The sequence below is a fragment of the Paramisgurnus dabryanus genome, chromosome 5 (genome assembly GCF_030506205.2).
Source record: "Paramisgurnus dabryanus chromosome 5, PD_genome_1.1, whole genome shotgun sequence".
NCBI classification, from domain to species: domain Eukaryota; kingdom Metazoa; phylum Chordata; class Actinopteri; order Cypriniformes; family Cobitidae; genus Paramisgurnus; species Paramisgurnus dabryanus.
In genome coordinates, this window is record NC_133341.1 from 15003001 (window position 1) to 15025244 (window position 22244).

The 22244-nt window shown below is 37.5% G+C and overlaps 2 protein-coding genes across 3 annotated transcripts; one reads left to right on the top strand and one right to left on the bottom strand.

The window, feature by feature from the left end:
- Positions 1-2968: 2968 nt before the first annotated feature.
- On the top strand, positions 2969-6678 carry kptn (kaptin (actin binding protein)). The gene is made up of 12 exons (XM_065267168.2): positions 2969-3261; positions 3347-3429; positions 3560-3644; positions 4830-4884; positions 5076-5154; positions 5246-5319; positions 5393-5499; positions 5590-5685; positions 5828-5894; positions 5991-6126; positions 6246-6419; positions 6529-6678. The coding sequence occupies exons 1-12, from the start codon at positions 3051-3053 to the stop codon at positions 6676-6678; spliced, it is 1317 nt and encodes a 438-aa protein (XP_065123240.1). The 5' UTR covers positions 2969-3050.
- Positions 6679-9341: 2663 nt separating this feature from the next.
- On the bottom strand, positions 9342-21743 carry hnrnpl (heterogeneous nuclear ribonucleoprotein L). Of its 2 annotated transcripts, none has more exons than XM_073814649.1 (14): positions 21597-21743; positions 20796-20914; positions 20030-20267; positions 19855-19942; positions 19563-19657; positions 19150-19222; positions 14044-14079; positions 13715-13783; positions 12643-12914; positions 12116-12237; positions 10318-10519; positions 10095-10152; positions 9872-9967; positions 9342-9668 (listed from the first exon to the last, which is right to left on the bottom strand). In XM_073814649.1, the coding sequence occupies exons 1-14, from the start codon at positions 21678-21680 to the stop codon at positions 9610-9612; spliced, it is 1611 nt and encodes a 536-aa protein (XP_073670750.1). In that variant the 5' UTR covers positions 21681-21743; the 3' UTR covers positions 9342-9609. The 2 variants fall into 2 exon arrangements, with proteins under 2 accessions (XP_073670750.1, XP_073670749.1); XM_073814648.1 differs by having other exon boundaries at positions 9872-9977; positions 10093-10152.
- Positions 21744-22244: the final 501 nt, after the last annotated feature.

A 22244-nucleotide genomic window follows, 5' to 3' on the forward strand; every position in this document is an offset into this window, starting at 1 on the left:
ATAAATCATTTCAAAGTTTTAAAATACTGCTTTCTACACTCAAACATACAATTAATGGCAGGAAGTCAGTGTCATCCTTAAATAACAACTGATTATTCACAATGACACTACTGACTATTGCTTTCTTGTAATGTTTTTATATTTGACAAGTTATCATACCACAGTACATGCCTGTTTTCAATGGTTGTGCTTTGTTACTATATTTTATTGTTGTTGTTTTTTATTCACAGTTCAGAAAGATTATAATTTTTTTGTTTGTGTCAGTGTGCGATTGTTTGTGTGTTTATGTGTTGGGATCTCAGCTGGTGTGCCTGCAGAAGGGGAAGTTTGGGTAGATGGTGGTGCCGTGGGGTTGGGGGTGGGTGGACCAGTTCGTCCATCTGGCATCAACCAGCTACGCAGGCACAAGAGCAATTATGGAAGTGGACTAAACTCTAATCCGCAGGCATACACACACACACACACACACACACACACACACACACACACACACACACACACACACACACACACACACACACACACACACACACTCCAGAACACATTTGTACAGAAATACACATCCAACATCGCAAAAAACATTCAATCTGAGTGGAGAGTTTGATGAAATAAACGATAATGTTGTCATGCAAAATGGAAACACGGGTGGAGGAATGAATGTTTAGATTGGGTTAAAGAAGGGGGAGTGAGGTAAAAGATAGATAGATAGAGAGAGAGAGAGAGAGAGAGAGAGAGAGAGAGAGAGAGAGAGTCTTGGGACGGAGGGAGGTAGAGGGGCAGTGGGCCGCATCATTGCAGGCACACTCCATCAGTTAATCCAGATTAGGCAGTCTAAAAAGGAGCGGCTTAATCTGCAGGCCAGCCAGTAATACACAGAACGCTGTCAGCACCAATCAGTCACACAATTCTAATCCCCAAAGAAACACACGCTGGACACACACACACACACACAATAAACAATGTGAGCTAAGCAAATATATTAATTTACAGTCTGACAATCAAACAACAAATTATTCACAAATTTTTCATTCCCCTTCCCCTTTTTGGAACAACACACTTTGTGTTGTTTTAACAAATCTTGTGTTGTCCCTTCTATTTATTTGAACTCAAAATCAACACGAAATGACACATAATGTGTTAAAATGACACATAATGTGTTAAAATAACACATTGTTTTGTGTTATCCTATTTAACACATTATGTGTTAAAATAAACACATCTTTTCTTAGAGTGTACTGACTACTGCAACTTCTTAAGAAACTGGCCTAGCGCAAAGAGCTGGAATATTCAAAAGAATAAGTAAAAGTGAGTATATTGTTTTTTTTTTTTTGATGATGTGTAAATGTATTCCCCCCCCTTTTTTTTGTTTCAACAAACCCTGGGGTATTTTGTTGTAAAAAAAACAAAACAAACATAATGATACAGTATAAATGTTATTCAGTAAAATGATAAAGACAACCGGTGATGTGATAATAAAGACAACTGGTGGAGACAGAGACAGACTTTGGGTCACAAATTTAAAAAGGTTTTAATGTCAGTGGGGTTAAAAAAGGCCCCAATAACCGATCGACAGCTTGTTTGGCCCCCTAGTGGAGCATATATATATATATATATATATATATATATATATATATATATATATATATATATATATATATATATATATATATATATATATATATATATTAAAGCGTGTAGGTTTTCTGAGCAAAACTTCAGGGGACATAAAAAATGGCCAGTGCAGGAAATGGTCACTGATGTTTGCATCAATTTATTAACTTTTCTATTCCTAGGCATCTCTTGTTAACAAATGGTCCAAAGTACCATGGTTTACTTGTATTGATTGTGATGAAGTTTAACTTAACTTAACTTTTGCAGAGAAATATGGCTTCTTTCTTGTAAATTTAAGGGAATAGCTCACATGTTTCTTTCTACAAATGCAAAAGCCTGCGCTCAGTATTGGTGTAGCCTACGTATGCTGCAGTGCACATCATCACCCACAATAAGCTGAAGCTAGCACACTATTATCATAATATAGAACCTTACTTGTGCATTGTTCAGTCTTACTTGTATGCCATAAGTAGTTAGGGCAATAAGTAGTTTTTATACCTTACAAAAAAATGCATGTGCAACCCGAGACAAAACAATGCCACTGATATATTAATATTTCAATGCAACCTGTTTTCAGTTAAGCTCAACCAATCATTTTAGTCTTTTATAGGGATAGCCTAGTTCACCCAAAAAAGAAAATTCTGTCATCGTTTACCCTATTCACTTCCATAGGAAGAAATAAGAATACTATGGAAGTAAATGGGGTCCATGAATGGTTTGATTACAAACATTTCTAAAAATATCTTACTTTGTGTTTATCAGAACAAAGACATTTATACAGGTTTGTAACAACATGAGGCTGAGTAAATGATGACAGAATTTTCAATTTTGGGTGAACTATCCCTTTAAGTCCTGTCAGCCCCGAAATAAACATGAACACAAAATTATAAAACTATAATAATGTTTGATAGACTTGTTTTGCTTTCTGAAAATGTCTGTGTACCTCTTAGATTAGAATCTTCTAGGATCTTTCTGAGATACTCGGGCCCGCATCCCAATCTGACAATCCCTGACTCCTGAGCCTGAGACCACACTTCGGGCTTTCAGAGCCGCCGAGCGCCCCCTGTAGGAGGCCTTATTGCACTTCATTGGAAATCAATTATGAGTAGAAACAGCCTTCGACTGTTTAGCGAGTTACTTCACCCAAACCGGAAAAATAAGAGAATAGGAAAAAAAAGAAAAACAGCATTTCCCAACTTCTGGCGGAAAACTGCACGTGATAATTCACTGAAGAAGTTTATTGATTTCGATTGATTTTCGTCGACATGTGATGACGACACCATAAATTGAAGGCTCTGATTTGTCAAGAGTCACGTAAGCAAAAGATGATTGGTTGCGTTTACTCACAAGCCCTCCCACCACCGGATGTTTACGGATTTCATTCGTGTGTCCAGAGTGAAATCTATCTGAATATATTCTTTACTTCTCTTGGGTGTAATATGTTGCCGAATAAAACAGTATTGTGTCCATTTGTGGAAGACAGTTTCAGTCGTTTTCCTTCGCAGAGTAACATATATGGACTGTGCCAAGCAGGCGACCAGGAGTTGCTGGCAGCGACTTTGAAGGGTAAAGTGGTGTGCTTCAGATACCAGGATCTGCAGAAGAAGATCAGACCTGTGGCCAAAGAAATTCAATTCACATACATACCAGGTTAAACCCCGAATGTTTGCTTTTGAAACGTATTTGTGTTTTTGCATGCTTGCATCTGCAAAATTGTCTTTATCTGTTAATGCAGTTGATGCCGAAATTGTCTCCATTGATGCGTTCAACAAATCAGCACCTAAAAGAGGACTAGTCGTAGGCATAACCTTCATCAAGGTGTGTATATCTACAACTTCTTAACAAATAAAATCACACCCACATGTCACTGGGTATTTAAATACATCATATTGTTTATTGTCTCTCTCTTAATATCTAAAATCTAAAAATAAATTCTCTCTCCTTACAGGACTCGGGCGATAAAGCAACTCCATTTCTTAACATTTACTGTGATTATGAACCTGGCTCAGAGTTTAACCTGGAGTCTATAGCACGTGTGTTTGTCAAGTGAAAATCCTTACTTCTTAAGAGTTTATAGGCTGAACATGAATTATGCTGCTTAAATTACTGCTTAAAGGAAAACACCACCATTTTTCAATATTGTACTATGTTCTTACCTCAACTTGGACGAATTAATACATACCTATCTTTTTTCAATGCGTGCACTAAATCTTTGTAAAGCGCATCATGAATTTGTTAGCATTTATCTTAGCCCCATTTATTCCTTAGGATCCAAGCAGGGATGAATTTAGAAGCCAAACACTTCTATGTTTTCCCTATTTAAAGACTGTTACATGAGTAGTTACACGAGTAAGTATGGTGGCACAAAATAAAATGTAACAATGTGATATAAAATCCAGCACTTTGACTTTCTCTCCAAACATTTCCTCCTTCATAATCTTTATTTCTTCTTCTTTCTGCTGCAAATGAGCGCACATGCAATTTGTATGGTAAGCTTCTTGCGGGCTACCATTTTTAATAATAATCCCAGTCTCACGTGAGAACTCCGGTTATGCACGCGTGACCTCGCATTGTTTCCTTTGCGTCACTTCTCGCGTGCATTTGGTTGTGAGAAGTAGTTTGCGGACCTGGACAAATTTGTCGGTGATTCTTCCTACGGTAAAGTCATGCAGTGTGAAAACCCCTGTCGCCAATCCATCATGCAGTCTGAAACAGCAGCAACTGAACGCTACCCCAGATAGTCACACAGTGTGAAAATCTAATAAATCTAATAAATATCTGTGACTCGACTAGTTTGAAAATCATGCAGTCTGAACTCGGCATAAGTGCTCTTCCGCCATACAATATAGTTCTCATTTTTATCCTCTTAAAAAATTGCCACGTTTTATTTTTTGCCACCATACTTACTCTTGTAGCTACTCATGTAAGAGTCTTTAAATAGGGAAAACATGAAAGTGTTTGGTGGCTTCTAAATTCATCCCTGTTTGGATCCTAAGGAATGAATGGGGCTAGGCTAAATGCTGATTCACGATACGCTGTACGCATGATTAAGTGCACGCATTAAAAAAAGATATGTATGTATCAATTTGTCTAAGTTTAGGTAAGATCATAGTAAAATATTGAAAAATTGTGGTGTTTTCCTCTAAAAAGAAAAAAATTGAACTGCATTTGGTATAAATGTCTGGGTTGAATATGGTTTTATTCTTTTATTTTTATAGAAAGCTGTTTAAATCTAGAACTAAAATTCACACCGTTCCAGCTTTATCACACAGAGTGAGTGTATATTTGTGTTTAACATTTTGTTAAAATTAAGATATTAGTAAGGATTATGTGCACACACAAAATATATATATATATATATATAATTTCATATAGAACAGTGGACATAATTCACGAAATCATGCAGTTAAATATGTTATTTGTCGTGGTAGTTGTTTTTTATTGATGTTCACACTGATTTGCAGGGTGCATTGTGGAGATGGACCCAGTGAGACTGTTTTTCTTCTCAGTGGACACGATCAGTGTATACATCTTTATAAAGAGGTCAGTCAAAATTTTATTCTTACAGTTGCCTTTGGTTCTTAGGATTTTTGTCGTCTTATTATGTCTTTCATTTTCTATCTCTGATTAGTAGAATGCCTCTTTGCACCAATTTGAGGAACAACCAGTAGAAAAACTCTTTCCTGAACTGCAAGAGCTACCAAGCAAGTAAGTATGTTAGTTTTTTATGCAATAGGTCGGACGGACGTGTGTTAAATATTGTACTTTATGTGCGTTGCAGTGTGTTATGGTTGGATGTGTTGAGTATTGATGAAAATCGTCGCCTCACTGCGTTTGGATGTCAGAATGGTTCTGTGGGACTTTCTCTTGTCAACCAAAAGGGACCTGGTGAGGAACACACTTATACTATTTTGCTCTTCTTGTTCACAAACCCAATATTCCCCATTGATTGTTGTAATGCATTTTTGTGTGAATCAGAGATTCTCCAGAACTGGCGTATACAGCATGACAGTCCCATATCCACGGTGTTACTGTTCCCTTTACCGCAACAGCACCCGAACACTGATACAAACGGTATTTACACCTCAGTGAATATTGCCCTTGTATCTTTAGTATATTGAATATTAGAGCACATGTCTAGAGTCAACAGTTTAAAAGCTTATATAACACAGTGAAGTTTATGTTCACAATTGCACACTGTCTTTCTTCTTTTCAGCAGGTAGCCAAAAGGTAACATTTAATCTCCTGGTAACCAGTGCAATAGAGATGGCTGTTGTTTACAGGTTAGAGTGCATCTCTTGTTCTGCACCACGTCTATAATTTTCAGTGCTTACTTGTGTCAATCTAAATTTTGTGTATATGTGTGTGTGTATGATCAGGGATGTGGAGCAGTATGGACTGAGCAGACAGCGGTGTTTAGCAGAAAGTGATCAGTGTGATGCAGTTGTCTGTGCCCTCGTTGTTGATCTAGACTTTGATGGGGAAAATGAATTGTTGCTGGGAACATACGGACAGGTAGAGTTTTGTATCAAAATACTAAAACATTTAAACAAAAGTTTGTCAGAATGAAATAACTTATTACATACATTTGGATACAAGTATGTACAAATAAGTGTTTGATTTGTGACCTGTAGGACCTGCTCTGCTATAAATTTTACCCATCAATGGGAGCTCCTGAAGATAAGTTACAGTTGCTGTGGAGGCGAAGTTTTAAAAGTCCCCTCCTGTCATTGATTTATCTGGACCTGACAGGTGATGGACTGAAAGAACTCGCTGTTCTTACCTTGAAAGGACTGCATATACTACAGGTGACTATTGATTAAGCAGATTTTTTCCGCAAGTCCTAGAATTTATTAAAATGATTGTTTGTAGATAATTTAACTGTTTGTGTTATTTTGTTATCATTTTTACCTACAGCACAGTCTGAGCTCAACAGCTGATCTTGTTCTTCATCGATTGGCAAGTTTAGTATCAAGACTGCCTGTTACAGACCAACCAGTCAAAAACCAAGAGACTGAACAGGAAACAGTTTCGATTAGTAATGAACAGAGTGCTTCAGGCACCTAATACAAATTTTTACATGATACATATTTATTTTTGTCTGGAAGATGTTTATGGAGATTAAGAGCTGACGTATTGAAGAGCGTGTCCTTCTTTTAAATAACCAGCAGCCTTCAGGTTTTGTAATAGACTGGCAAAATCATGATTTTGTTTGTTAGGGTTAGTTGGAAATGTTTGTTACCTGCAAACAAGAGAAAGATTGTAAGTGCACACTAAACTAGTTTCATTTTAAGCTTGTTATGGTGTGTACATATCTGATTCCCAGTAGAGGGCGCCCTCTCTCAACAACCATATTACAGTAAACTACCATTTACAGTTTTACTTTCAGTGCCTTTAAAAAATGTGGTTTGTAGTGTCAGATTTGAAATTATCACAAGCAACACATCATCAATATTTTATCAAGGGGACATTTCACAAGACTTGTAAGATGTCAAATAAATATTTGGCATCCCCAGAGAGTACGTATATGAAGTTCTAGCTCAAAATACCTTCTATATAATTTATTATAGCATGTTAAAATTGCCACTTTGTAGGTGTGAGCAAAAATATGCTGTTTTGGTTGTGTCCTTTTTAAATGCAAATGAGCTGATCTCTGCACTAAATGGCAGTGTCGTGGTTGGATAGTGCAGATTAAGGGGTGGTATTATCCCCTTCTGACATCACAAGGGGAGCCATATTTCAATGCCCTATTTTCACATGCTGGCAGCGAAGGGTTTACCAAAACTAAGTTACTGGGTTGATCTTTTTCTAAAACAGAACAGCTCCCTTTGCAAAAATTACTGATGAAGTAATTAACACATAAAAACTGCATCATATCACACTGCAAAATAAAATAAATGTATATTTGGAGTGGATCACAAATGATGTTACGTTTTGCAAGTAAGGGTTAAAGTTTATTTCTTGCCATTTTAAGACAAGCATATATTTACTGTGTTTGTATGTGTCACTTTAGAAGTGGTGACATGGGTGCTAGAGGTTTTTGGAAGACTGCATACTTAAAGGTGGCATGCTCCAATAGAATCTGGACCTTCTTTTAATAGACCCACCCACACATACACAACCCAGGCAACGATGTCGGTTAGTAGATATTGCCCTTACTGCTGATTGGCTACAAGTGGTTTTGGTAGTCAGCCCGACTCTCTTTTCCAAAGTGTTTTAAAAAAATCATGCACCCCACCTTTAAGAAAGGCTTCATTATAAATGAACCAAAACAATGGAATCAGGTAGCATCTGTATTTTAAACCCAGGTATTATTTAAGAAATCATGTATTTCATACTTAAACTGTACACCTATGTAACTTTGTCTGTGGTGATGTCAAAGTCTAACAGTTCAGTGTCATGTACATCTAAAAAAAATTTGTTAACACTTTCTAAGGTTGCAATTCATAACTTATCTTTTAAGCATTTTTGATTCCCCAAACAACTTTTCAGTCAAAGGTTCTAAAAAGAGCCATACTATCTTTTTGCAGTCTAAAACATTTTACAAAACAAAAGATTATGTTGAATGTTAACGGTTGTTTATGGTACCATACAGCCAAAAACAGGTCTTCTTATAAGCGGCAGTGTGTAGCACCTGTATTTTACGGAGAGTTTTGAAATGTAATTTTTTTTATTTAAAGGGGTCATGTTATGAGATTATTTAAAGATGTAAAATAAGTATTTGGTGTCCCCAGAGTGCGTATGCGAAGTATTAGCTCAAAATACCACACAGATAATTAATTACAGCATGTTAAAATTGCCACTTTGTAGGTCTGAGCAAAAATGTGCAGTTTTTGGGCGTGTCCTTTTAAATGCAAATGAGCTGATGAAATGCAAACACTGATCGCAATGACGGTGGTTTGTCGTAATAGAAACGCAATTGTGCTGTCAATTATTTTCTCTCTCTGCACTAAATGGCAGTGCGGTGGTTGGATGATGCAGATTAAGGGTCAGTATTATTGTAATTGGCCTTGTTACCTACCCTCACAAAACAGGTGAAATCTGAACTACCTATTTTTTTTTTACACATGCTTGCAAAGCATGGCTTACATAAACAAAAAGTTACTAGGTTGTTTTTTTCACATTCTCTAGGTTGATAGAAGCACTGGGGACCCAATTCTAGCACTTAAACATGGAAAAAGTCAGATTTTTACAATACGACCCTACAGATGGCAGCTTTAAATAATCTGGTTAGTTTTCTGGCACACACCAAAATATGACTTGCACATCCTTGCTCCCGTTTATGCATGAACTGTATACACAGAACAGCCAAAAACTGCATTGATGATATTGCAAATCGCAGTAGCACAGTAACAAATGTACTGTATTTCACACAAATCTACCAAGCTCAGTTTGATCTTTGTACTCGAAAACTGATTTTCCAAATATCATTGAAAACACACATACTAAGCTACTTAGCACTCGTAAATGGTTGTGTTAAAACACATTTTGTGTCTCGTTAACAACAACACATTTATTACTGGAACAACACTTTGTGTGGTTTTGACACTTCTTGAACCATTTTAACACAAAATCAACACCGTGTGTTAAAATAACACATAATGTGTTAAATAGCATAACACAAAACGCTGAAATGAACACATCCGTTCTTAAGAGTATCTGACATGTTACTGTTGCACCAAAGGGCAGGCTGTTTCTGCGAAGCAGTGAACAAACGAGTGCACAGAAGATGTTCACAATGATGTCTTTAATACGTTTTCCACAAATGTACAGTTACGCAAGACCGGACAACCGACAATAAAATAAAAAAACGTATTAATAGCAATAAAAAAATACTAAATTAAAAATTAAACAATGGTACAAAATGTTGAGTACGTTGTTATTCTAGAAACAGAAATATTAACATTTTCTCCATCCAGGGTCTGGAATTAAGACATGCTTGGGGTGCTGGGCATCAAAAAGGTCACAGAACATCAAAAGTTAATGATCATTGTGGGTTCAATTCGCATGTTGTGCGGTTGAGAAACACAGTTTGAGTGTGTACGGGTAAGGCCCAGCTAAAAAAGAAACAAAAATAAAGGTTAAACATGAATTACAGACATATCAGGACTTAGCAAAAACCTAATCTTTGTGTACTAAACTAAACAGATTTTGAGCCAGAATGGGTTCAAGTAGTGTTAAACAATGCTATCAGGCCCTAGGCATTAGCTTTATAGACAAATCTCATAAAGTCTGTTGTTTGGGAGAGTAGAATACTTACTAGGGTTTTTCATCTGGTAGTGATTTATCATGGCAAGAGCCTCCATAGCATCATTTACGGTTTCCCACTCCAACAGACCAGATGAACTTCTCTCGCCTCCATTTTCACCAACACAGGAGAAACACACATACACGTGTATTTATACAGAGTCAAACATGTATCACCTCTACACTATACAACATACGTGTAACACAGAGACACATGAAACTTATTAGTCACTTACTCTTGCCTGTGAACAGCTTGACACTGCTTGGACTCTTGATTCCCAACTCATCACAAATCTGTATATGAATCAGAAGAAACCATTAAAATCTGGAGTCCACATACATCCAGCCCAAAGACATTCAAGACACCTCGGTCTAAATTTGTACTTAGATGTAGATGCCTACATGCAATGTTCCGGTTTGTCTCAAAGCAAACAGCAATAGCGGGTTATCATCTCTTACCTGGCCAAATGATTCAACAGAGCTGTCTGGTTGACTGTTGAAGAAGTGTAGTACATTGCTGGGTTGCTGGATGCGGTTCTTGGCTGCCTGCTCAGCTGTGGTGAAGCGGTTGTTTCGGTTTCCATGGAAATCCTTAAAACTACAACTGCCGTCATCCAGCTGGTACGACTGGCCAGGCATTATGGCCTGTTGCTTGGATACACTGCAGACCGATAGACAAAAAACAACAATGTTTAATCCCTAAGGCTGTATGATCACATATTTGGGACCAAGAAACTTAAAGTTTAAAGTCCAAATGAAGTCCTTAGCAATATACAGGGTTCCCACACCTTAGTTAACTTCAAATTCAAGGAACTTTCCAGGTCCAATACCCTTAAATTCAAGGACTAAATGTGGGGATACATTTTAAGTGAGAGCAAGGTTACATCGTGTTACCTTTTAAGATACATTGTTACAGTTCCCTTTCGAGGGAACTCACACTGCATCACTGCGGTGATACTTTGGGGACGCCTCGAGTGGTAAGTGCGTCTGAATGTGTATTTTAAATTCAACCAATGGTGAGGCTTAAAAACAAAGACAGGGTGACGCGGGAGCCAGGAGGTATATCGCTATCTGAAATATTGCCAAAGACGGCGTTACAGGGACGCAGGAAGTATGGCAAGGGAGACGCAGCGTCTCATTCCCTTCTCAGGGAACAACAGTTACATCTGTAACCAGAGACGTTTTCATGTGTCAAACACAACTATGCAAAAATGCATTTTGGTATGAATCAACATTCGCATACAGAAGTTATAAGCATTTAAACAGAACAGGTTAGCACGTGTGCTCAAAAAGTTTAGAATTTTTATGATATTATCCTACACTACACAGGGAATAATATGGATTTTTTCCAGAAAACTTCCCCCAGATTCACAAACCTTCAAGGACCCGTAAGAACCCTGAATATACATTGTGGACTGAATAGGGAAATTGTAAGCTTTTACATAAAAGCCAAACTTGAATGGAAAATCCCCAAAGAGCAGTTGCAATAGAGAAGTTTGTAGGCAACTCGATCAATTTTGTTTGTGATTTTTGCTGCTTCCACTCAGGAAAAGAATTATTTTATATATTTATGGTAGGAAATTTACAAAATGATCTTTACATAAAATACTAATGGTTTTTCAATAAAAGGAAAAGATGACAATTTTGACCCATGCAATGTATTTTTGGCTTTTTTTATGAATATACCTGCGCGACTTATAACTAGCGAGAACAAGCGTGACGTCACCAGCTTTTGTGTAGAGATGCGCTATAAGAGGTGTTTCTCACACATATTCAAACGCTCTATTTAGGCAACATTGCGTGTTTATTCATATCACAGACGCCTTAAACAAGTCCTACCAGTATAGTTTTCACAACTAATGAAATCACATAGTTCAAATATTGGTGTTGACTGTTACACTCTTCTTTTTGTTTTATCTGTATAAATGATATTGTATTATTTTAATCCTCCTAAACAGAGGTGCACACTAAAAAGTGCACTTGCACTATGACAACTTGTTTTACAAATGTATTGTGATTGACATTTATAGTGTTAAGTGCTCTGTTTTCAGCCATCTGCAGCAGGCTCTCTCGCTTCCAAAAAATTTTTTTGCATAAAAAAATTATGTCAGGAAGCTAGTTGTGAAATTCAAAACTCACAGATGTACATAAAGGTTTAACATGAAGCAGGCATATTCACATACAGGAAACAACCATGTAGGTTAATTGTTTGTGAATTTTAAATTCATGAAGTTTTAGTTCATATTTTTGTACACACCAGACATTGAGTTTCTGTCCAAACAGGGTAGTGTTGTTGAGGTGAGAAATGGCTCTATCCACGGCAAAACAGTCTCCCATCTCCACCATCGCAGCACCCGGCTTACTCTTCATGAACTTAACCTGAACCCAAAGAAGTGTCAAACTAAATCCATATAATAAGCATCACATGAAAAACTGGCATTAAAGGAGGGGTGCACAATTTTTGAAAAACCATTTGGAAAAGGGAGTCGGGCAGAGCACCAAAACACACTTGTAGCCAAATAGCAGTAAGGGGCGTGTCTACTAACCAACATCGTTGCTTGGGTTGCATATGTGTGGGGAGGGTCTATTAAAAGAATGTCCAAATTCTATTGGGGTAGGGGCTTGTTCGTTTAGGTGATTTCAAATGTCAACATTGTCTTTCAGAGATCATGCACCCCGCCTTTAACCCAGAACAGACTACATTTACGGAGAGCGTGTTCTTTACTTTTTTAATTATTTAACAATTTACATTTTGTTCACAATGTCAAAACATCAGCAGCTCACCCTTTCCACATTGCCATAGAGACAGAATATGTTAAACACTCTGTCTGCATTTATCTTGGTGGGCTCAAGACCGTAAACCATGACCACGGGGGAGTCGGCATGAGCGTTGTAGTCTGGAGGTGGTGGTCCATGTCCATACTGCGCCCCACCATAGCGGGGTCCACCACGACCACGCCCCATTGGGGGTCCCATGCGTCTGCCCTCATAGTGGGGAGGTGGAGGTGGTGGTCCGTAGGTGTCATCATAATGACCGTAGCCAGCCTGAGGACCACCTAAACAAAAACGATTAAGGTTTAAAAATGTATTATCATTTAAAACATCTAATCACAGAAATGGAAATCCATCTAATGGTGTGCTAATCCAGCTGTAAACACAGCTGTAAAATCATGTGTGAACATATGGACATAAATGTGTGTTGGCAGTGTGAGAACACATCCACCCCTACAAAAAAAAAACCTCTGCTTTTTTAAATCCCCAATAAACCAAAACGGTTTCATTAGACGTGCTGTTTTGATTCTCTTGTTAATGTGACGTCACAATGATAAAGCTCTGCCTTCATCCACTGACTGACTGGTTAAATTTACCCATAAGCTTTTCTAAACTTGTTTGTTAGCACATTGTAGCGCTTATGCAGCTAAAGAAATTATTGTCTCCGACTACATTCAATGGAATTAGATCCATTTTCAGCCAAAGTGCTTCCTGTCTGTTGGTAAGGGAGTAAGCGCAGTAGCTCATTTGCATTTAAAGGTACACACATGAAAACAGCTCTTTTATTTGCTTCCACCCAAATAGGGGCATTTTGGACATGCTAAAAAACAAAATGATCTGTGGGGTATTTTGAGCTAGGCACACCTGAGACTTAAGGCCCAATCCCATTTCTCTGTCTTTACCCTTCCCCTTACCCCTAGCCCTTAGTTTTGCACTATCACGTGAGAGTAAGAACCAATTGGGATAGCCCTTTCGCTCTCATGAACGTGCAAAACTAAGGGCTAGGGGAAGGGGTAAGACAGAGAAATGGGATTGGGCCTTATATTACATCTTGTAAAAATGGGCCCTTTATTAAAAGACTCACCATATTCTGGTGGATGATCTCCCAGCAGTGCTGGCTGCCTCTGCCGCTTGTTTGGGTTTGCATTGGGGTCTAAAATAAGAAAAAAATTGATACAGCAACACATCTACAGTGAACATCAAATGCAAACACAAAAGACGGTGGGCTGTGCAGTTCTGTGAATAACATGCAGTGACCATTAGGGATTAAAACCACCAGATCCTTCACAAAGCCATAATGGAGATTCTGAACATACATTAGAGAAAAAGTCTGATAAACAGAAACACCGCTTAAATCTACGTTATCTGGAAAAGTCAGTCAGACTTTATCTCCACAAAACCAAACACACACACCTTGTGAATTGTTCCAATTGCCATCTGCGTCGGCATCTGCACAAATAGGTATACACACAAAAATAAGATACGCAGATGCAATGAAATATTAACATGCATATGTATTTTGATATTCTAGTTCATTTAGGCAGGACAGCAAAATCTAAGACAGTACAATGATGTTCTTGTTTTAAAAACATGGGTTTGACAAATAACTAAATACAAAATTAAGCACATTAAACTTTGTACAGCTTTAAATAATCTGAAAAACAAATGAGAAGTTCAGATGCAAAACCATCAATTTTTATTAGATTATTATGTTTAGATTTAATAATTTCACATTAATAGCAATGAAAAGGTTATTTAAATGTTTAATTTTCACAAATGTCACTTTAGTCAAATCATTGTTTTTTATCATATTTGCTGCAAAACCCTCTTAGTGCATAACAACATTTTTGGCAAAAGCCTCCACTTCTAAATAAAACCCCACTTCTTTGGCCAATACACAGTATTGAAAAACTATGAACAAATTATGGGCTGCTGTGATCCATATCACTGCCACATTCAAATTGTATTCTGGTACGAAGTAATCACAAGGGTGCTTCCATTTATCCAATTCCTCTTAAAGGACTTGCTAAAAAAAAATCAACGTGGCGTATAGCTTGAGGCCGTGATTAAGCGGATTTGAAGCGATGGCATTATATAATACATGCAGAGAGTGACTTTGCATCAGAGCTCCTTAGTTGTTTTCCTTTAATATTAAGTATATTTCCTTTAATACAAATAATTTCTGGTTAAAGATTTGTTTAATCCTTGTTTGTAACACCACATCAAAACATTTCCAAAATGACAAAAAAATAACATCAAAGCATCACCAGAACAAATACAAGTTTGGGTTTCTTTCAATGTATGAAAAAAATGTATGTCACTCAATAACATTGTTTCAAAAGCCTAAAACATTAAAAAGTCTCAACTCTCTAGCCGACACAAATCAGGGCACTAAATCGAAATGTCTCCCAGTCATAGTTCTTGTTGAAATGAATTGATAATGAAAAGCAAGAGAAACAGTAAAAATACCTAGCTTAATTACATCTTTAAGGGAAAGGAGGATAGAAAACATGACATTATTTATTGGAAATGGAATGAACTGTTAAAGGGATACTTCACCCAAAAATGAAACATTCTGTAATCATTTACTCACTCTCATGTTATTACAAAACATGTTCTGATGAACAAAAAATATTTTTTTAAAGAAATGTTTGTACCAAACCAATCTAAAACCTCACTGACTTCCATATAATTATTTTTCCTATTATAAATGTCAATGGGGCATTTGATTACAAACATTCCTCAAAATATTGTCTACTGTGCTCACCAGAACAAAACATTTATACAGGTTTTTACACAAATGTTGCTTAAAAATAACACGAAAGTAAGTAAATTGCTGAATTTTCAATTTTGGGTAAGCCAAGCATGTAGTTTTTAACTTGTAAGAATTAAGCCAGTGAGTCCACCAAAGACTTTTAAAAACAAACAGCAGCAATTACGGAATAAACATTCAACATTCTGCTTTAGTTGCAAGAGTAAAAAAAGGGCTCTCAATGTCACTTTTTTAACTTGGCCAATGGCCATCAAAAACAATGCAGGAGGGATGCCAGCCTGCAAATACGGATTACTCATGCAACTGTATGTCTGTGTACAATGGCAGAACAGATACTAGTACCACATACTAGTCTAGGACAATGCAAATCATGGCTGAAAACACAACTGAATTAAGTGCCCACAGTTAGCGTTTTCACTCGAATAAAAACGTTTTGGTGGACACACAGCCTTAAGGAATACAGAAGAAAGGCATGATGCATGTAACGGACAGTCTCCCTTCACTGTTGCTATACTGAATAAATGCTAAAATAATGAATGAAGCCATCAACCCTTAACATTCTGCCTTTAGTGTTCTTTGGTAAAAAAAAATTCATACAGGTTCGGCCAACACAAGTGAGTATATGACAGATTTTACACCTTTTGAGTGAACTATCACTTTAAACATAGATAATGCATACCAACTTTAATGTGCACAGAAACAACAAAGCCCAGAAGTGCATATTAAATAAACAGAATCAACTTTTAAATTCATGTTCGCGTTTTAAAGTAGAAAATACGATTCTTTATTTATGTTCCAAAATTCACAGCAGTGTTATTGAACATGTCGGGCTAAACGGATTAAAAAACCTTACAGACAACGTACTAGTCAGAACTAAAACTTTACACAGTTTGTATGAGCTGTGTGTTATATGCCCATAATTCTGGTGGTTTCAGGGTGGAAGTGAGTTATTCTTTACCAGTCTCCGTTTCCCAGCAGATTCAATTTTCATTCAGTTTTAGGATATTCGTCCCAGTCCACTGCATCTGGTTTTGCCATGTTCCAGGAACAATGGTGCTTACCATAGCAGAGGGTGGATAGCAGACAGCAGGTGCCGTGACGAGTTTAGAAGAGAGAGATGCCACACCAGCAGTCAAGACTAATCCACACCTGCGTTACACAGGAGGCGTTACACAGGGATCAGCCGTGCTCAATGAATAAAACAGATTCAATACAGAGAAGAAGAGGAGGAGGGATGGAGAAATGATAGAGAGAAAGCACTTCAGTCCACAAAGAGATAAGGCTTGGGGAGGGAGAGCGAAGGATCTGTCTGTGTGATCGGTGCATGTGTCCTCATGGTTACAGTCGCCGTCCTTTCCATGTGTTAAGGTGATGCATTGTTGATAATGTCGCCCAAAGTGTCTTGTTTGGTGTGTTTTGCTATTCGCTAGCAAGGTGATATGTTTGCTACAATCTCGGAGCAATGTGGCCTGTGATCATGTGAGTTTGGATGTGCGCATTCATAAAGATGGACTCGCGGTGTAAAGTCGACGTCATCTCAGTTCGTTATGTTCGGTTGTTGCCATGGCAATCTTGGCTGGGTAAGTAGTGACGATCTCAACTTTTGGTGGTGCGACATTAATATCGATCTGATATGAAATCAATCTCGATGCGTGCAATGAGACCACGGTGTTGGAGCACGCTTGCCTTGTGTTGCGATGGTAATATCAACTTGCCATTTCTGCTTAAAATGCACGAATTGTTTGGTGTGTTGCAAAAATCTTGGCATGGTGTTTTGTTGTGGCAATGTCAGCTTGGCATGTTGTCATGGCGATCTCGGCTCACGGCCCTCATGTTGTAGCAATCTCGGTTTTGGTGTTTTGTCATTGTTATGTCAGCTTGGCATGTTCTCATGATGTTCTCAGGAAAGAGGACAGAGGCGTAAGCAAAAGTAGCCCAAACACCCAAGAAACATGATGACATTTGGCAGGTAATGAGAATGTCTGTATGATTCTTCTCTCTCTTTTTGTGTATTTGTACCACTCCCTTCTTTGTGGATTTACATGTTGTGTCTGTTGCTTGACTGGCTGGTTTGTGGTGATGTGAAGGTCTTCAGTGATTGGCTGTAATGTATTGTCCAAAAAGATTAGACCCATCCCCCCAAAATGTCTAATTATTTCAGAAAGATGGCCGCCACCTTTGTAGAAATGTGGAATGTTAGATGAGTGGAAGAATATCTGGAGTACCGAGATGTTTTCTATCCATGTAACTTCATTATGAGTGAAATTGTCATCTTTGAAGGATTTAAGTTGTTGCGAGTTTCCATGTGACCTGTTGGAGTGCTGTGATTGGACGATAACTGGAATGTGTCTTGGAGGCGAATGAGAAACTTAAGTGCATGTTGTTAGATGCGTTTAGATGCTAGTTTAAACACAATAGTTTATAAGTATGTATTACAACTAAGAGTATGAATGTCTATCTGCCTTCTACGTTGTAAAGACTTTCTGTAAACACCAGAATGTTCAACCTTAAGAAACCTTTAGCTCAAACCCTAATAAAAAATAAAATAAACTGACTGAAATTAGGTTCAAGGTAAGCGTAACTGTCTATGGTTTGACAGAACACTGCAGACATTTACTTGGCCTTTAGAAATGTCATTGAAAATTAGATAAACCATGAATTTAACCTCTTCAACTCTGCAGACCCACCAGGGGTCCGAAACAGCATCGCAATTATTTATAAAATAGAAGTTGTGGAGCACAAATTTATTCCAAACTATGTGGCAGGGGACTCTTAAGTTCAGGAATGGCCAATTTAGCAAAAATGCTAATTATGCTGCAGAGCTTAACAAGGTAAAACTCAAATAAGAAAGCACCAATAATAAAAAAGACTGGCTAAACTCAAAACAAGTCCAAAGATTAAGTTCAATCCAAGTAAAACCTGCCTCAGAGACTCGAGCTAATTTCGACTGGACCACAATACATTTCTTTAAAGAAAATCCTTTTCATAAATAATACTGTCTAAATGGCAGCAAGCGCCAAGCTGTAGGTTAAAATATAAGATATCTCCATCAGGTGATACGCTAGTCGCTGTGTCATGCTAAGTGAGGGTACAGGTGAAATGAGTGCCTGCTTCTCAGGTTTTCATGTATGGGAGAAATTACTGTGCTTTGAAGGAATAGTTCAACCAAATATGAAAATTCTTATAAATTTACTCTCATGTCATCTCAGATGTATGAGACTTCCTTGTTTCAGTTGAACACAAACCAATAATTTTATATTAAAATGCCATCATGTTATCTTCCAGTATGGCCAACATGGTGAGGCTCCAAAAATGCACAAAAAAAGTAATTCTCGTTTGAAGTAAACAATATTTTCATGTTTGTGTGAACTATCCGTTTATGAGACATGCGCCACAGTAAATGTCACTATTAGCTAGAAAGCATGTGCGCTTTTACAATCAGTTGGATTATCATGCCCTTTCAAGTGTATGTCTCCCTTTAAATGACCGGACGCATATTTTTGTGTGCGTTCCTGTTAGAAAGTGTCAAAGGGCAATTTTAACTTTGTGAATGTTTCGATTACAATCCAAAAAGGAAAAGCAAGAATAAAGCAGCATCTCTTAAGTGACATCCCAGGGAAGTAAACTGCTTCTGTGGTTACTTCAACATTCCCAAAGGAGTCACTCAAGGAGGCCTGTTTACGCACCCATCCCCATAAAACAAAGAGTAGCAAAGAGATAAAGCATTTGCACGGTTAGTACAGTACCTTGGCCGCTCAGACTAGGGTTGGCGTAGTCCCATGTATCCTGATCATTTTTGAAGACGTTGAGTCGAGTTGGCTATATGGTAGAGTGCAAGATTGCATTACAAATTAAGTTGTACAGGTGTGATTACATTCAAAAACAGACAATTATTATTCATTTATTATTCACAATCTAAAATCAAATCTAATCCTTAAATTTAACATCAACAACTTAAATAAGCATAGAGCACCTACAAAATAAAAAACACGTCAAGAAAAAACATTTCTTCTAAACAAATGTCTTGGGTTTGTAACAACATAAATGCTTTTTTATTTTGTAGATATCCCTTTCATTTTCTGTATTGAATCCAGCCCTGCAGAGAGCACTCTACACTTAAGTTCATTCATTGTAATACGTAATGCTGTGGGGTACTAACCTTGGCATACTCAATTTTAAGGGTGCAACAGCCCGAGTAGATATCGGCTCCATTGAGAGAAGCTTTGGCTCTCTGTGCGTTCTGGACCGAGTCAAATGTAAACACAAGTCAAGGAGAACACACTGTGACAGAAATGTTTCTCTCTCTATTTGGGCTGTCAAAATAAACATGCAATTTCAAAATAAGAGAAGTAAAAATTAAACAACCAGGTTTTATCTTCATGTTTAAGATAAACCCCATGCATGGTGCATAATACATAAAACTAAATTATAAAATAATTTTGCGTAAGGATATTCGACCATGGCTTGAACTCCATTTTTCCTAAAGATCACAATCCTTTGCACAGGGCCGCAGTTGTTGCAAATGGTGTACAGAACATCCTACAGACAAAAGACAACAATCAAAAACAGGGCAACAATCTTTAACACACACACACACACACACGTTAAAAAGCACCCCAAACTTACCGTGGTAATGGGGTAGATGGGGTTCATGATGGTTAAAAGCAGTACGTTGTTGACACTCCGAGTGTCATCAGAGTCACTGGGCCGAGAGATTTTTTGACTGGTAGAGTAATTGATGTAAGATGGCCGACCACCAATGTAGATTTGACTACTGTTAGCATATGTGACTGCGTTACAGGAGCCGCTCATGTCCTCAAACTCCACCAGTGCCTGACGCTTTTTTGGCATCAACACAACATAACTGGAAGAGACACATAAACCAAAACACATTCAGTTATATTATTTAAATAATATACTGGATTTTCCAAGTTTTGCTTGAAAATTTGATGGTCCAACATACACATAGATTCATCATTAAAGTATATATGTTCTAAAATATATGTCCTCTGAAAACGCGTGAGAAAAAACGATTAACATTTTGAGATTTTTTAGCTATTGATACATTGTGTACTACTGTACATATACCAAGTATGGTCTGTTAAAAAAATGCATACTGTAAATAACAGTGAATCTCATTGGTTCACATGGGTTTTGTGAATAGTTGTCATATGCGCGTTTTATCATTATTTAATAACTCCGACTCTGTTATGCTGAAGAATTAAAAATTACACCTGGGATGGCATGAAATTATTGGATACATTTTATTACCATTTCTTTAACCATTTCATTCCTAACAACCATTTTTTGGACCCATTTCATAGATTTGTAAATTAGGCATAGGTCCACTTGGGCCAGGGCCAATGATTTTCATTCAAAGGGTGCTTATTACCTTATAGTGCCAAACTCCTGTAGCGCCTCCACCAGGTCAGCTTCGGTAATGCCGTCAATAAGCCCCCTTACATGCACCACAAGCGAGGGCAAGGTCTTGTGTGGGTCATCGTAACCCTCCTGCACAAAGAGCAAAGAAAAAGAAAGCATCAACAAACACTGCAAGTTAAGTTACGCCTGGTGCTAATTTAATTTCCCTATTTACACATTTGTTTGACTATTTAGCCGAAATATAAAATGGAGTAACAATCGCGACTAGTGAAATGTTTTTTTCTCAAAAGTACAGGTAAGTTAACGTTAATAAGATGAAACCCCCTCCAACCGATGTTAGGCTTTTACGCAAAAGTCGAATTAATAATCTATTTTTTTCCGGATACAGCTGCTATTATGCTCAACAAATAACTGTTAAATAAACTCAGTCTGTATGATCAACAACAGAACGATTTAACTCAACGTTACCTGGCTGCCTAGAACAATGAATGAGCATTGATTAAAGAACTTCCACCCCGCGCACCGGTATCAAAAGCCACTTTTTAGTATATATCGGATCCTGAAGAATTTATTTATGTATATTAACAGTCATTAATATACAATGTATGTGTAATAATAGCACGCAATTGAGTAATATTTATCTAGAATAGATAACACCCTCCAGACTTAACATCTGTACGTTAGCTCTCGCAAGGAAAAATCTGACCAGATTTGGTCGTGTTTAATGGAAAAACGCGTTTTCTTCGAAGAAAATCTTTCTTTCATAGTTTAAACATGTAAAATACAATATGATAAATTGTAATTATATTACCGTAGCCATTCCGTCGCTATCTGTTTTTTGCCTTTTTGTTGCTCTGCCTCCGTCACCGTAATAATGGCCTGCCGCAGCAGCCATGTTGTCTCGACTGAAACGTTCTAAAATGGAAAACGCTACTGCCGAAGCTACGGCAACTCGGAGGGGGATAAAAAGCGAGAGAATCACGTGAGCTACAGAGCTGAAATGCATTTTGGGGCATTGTAGTCGCGATACCATGCGTTAATACCGCTTAAAACCTCTTGTTTTTCATTTGTGCGACTTTAATTACAGAAAATATTTCATATCCGTGCTAAATTACTGTTAGGATTTCCAGAACTTTTATCGTTTTCGTATTTATCTGAATCAAAGCATTTTACCATTAAACACCATTATTAGTTAAGCCACTGTCAAGTTTAACTACACAAATAAGTTTTGTGGGGAAACCGCGATTTTTGAATGAAAGGCTAATAAATGTGTACGTTTTACCCGTTGGCAGTTAAAATGTTGTTCGTCAATTTATATTAAACTTATGTGCGTCTCCCCTGGGCAGTGGTAATAATGGACCATTAAAAAAAAATTATAATCTCAACCACTGCCACTTTACCTATTTCTGCTCTAATCCAAACTCAAACTAAATGGAACAGCTGTTTAGTTTTTCTTTAT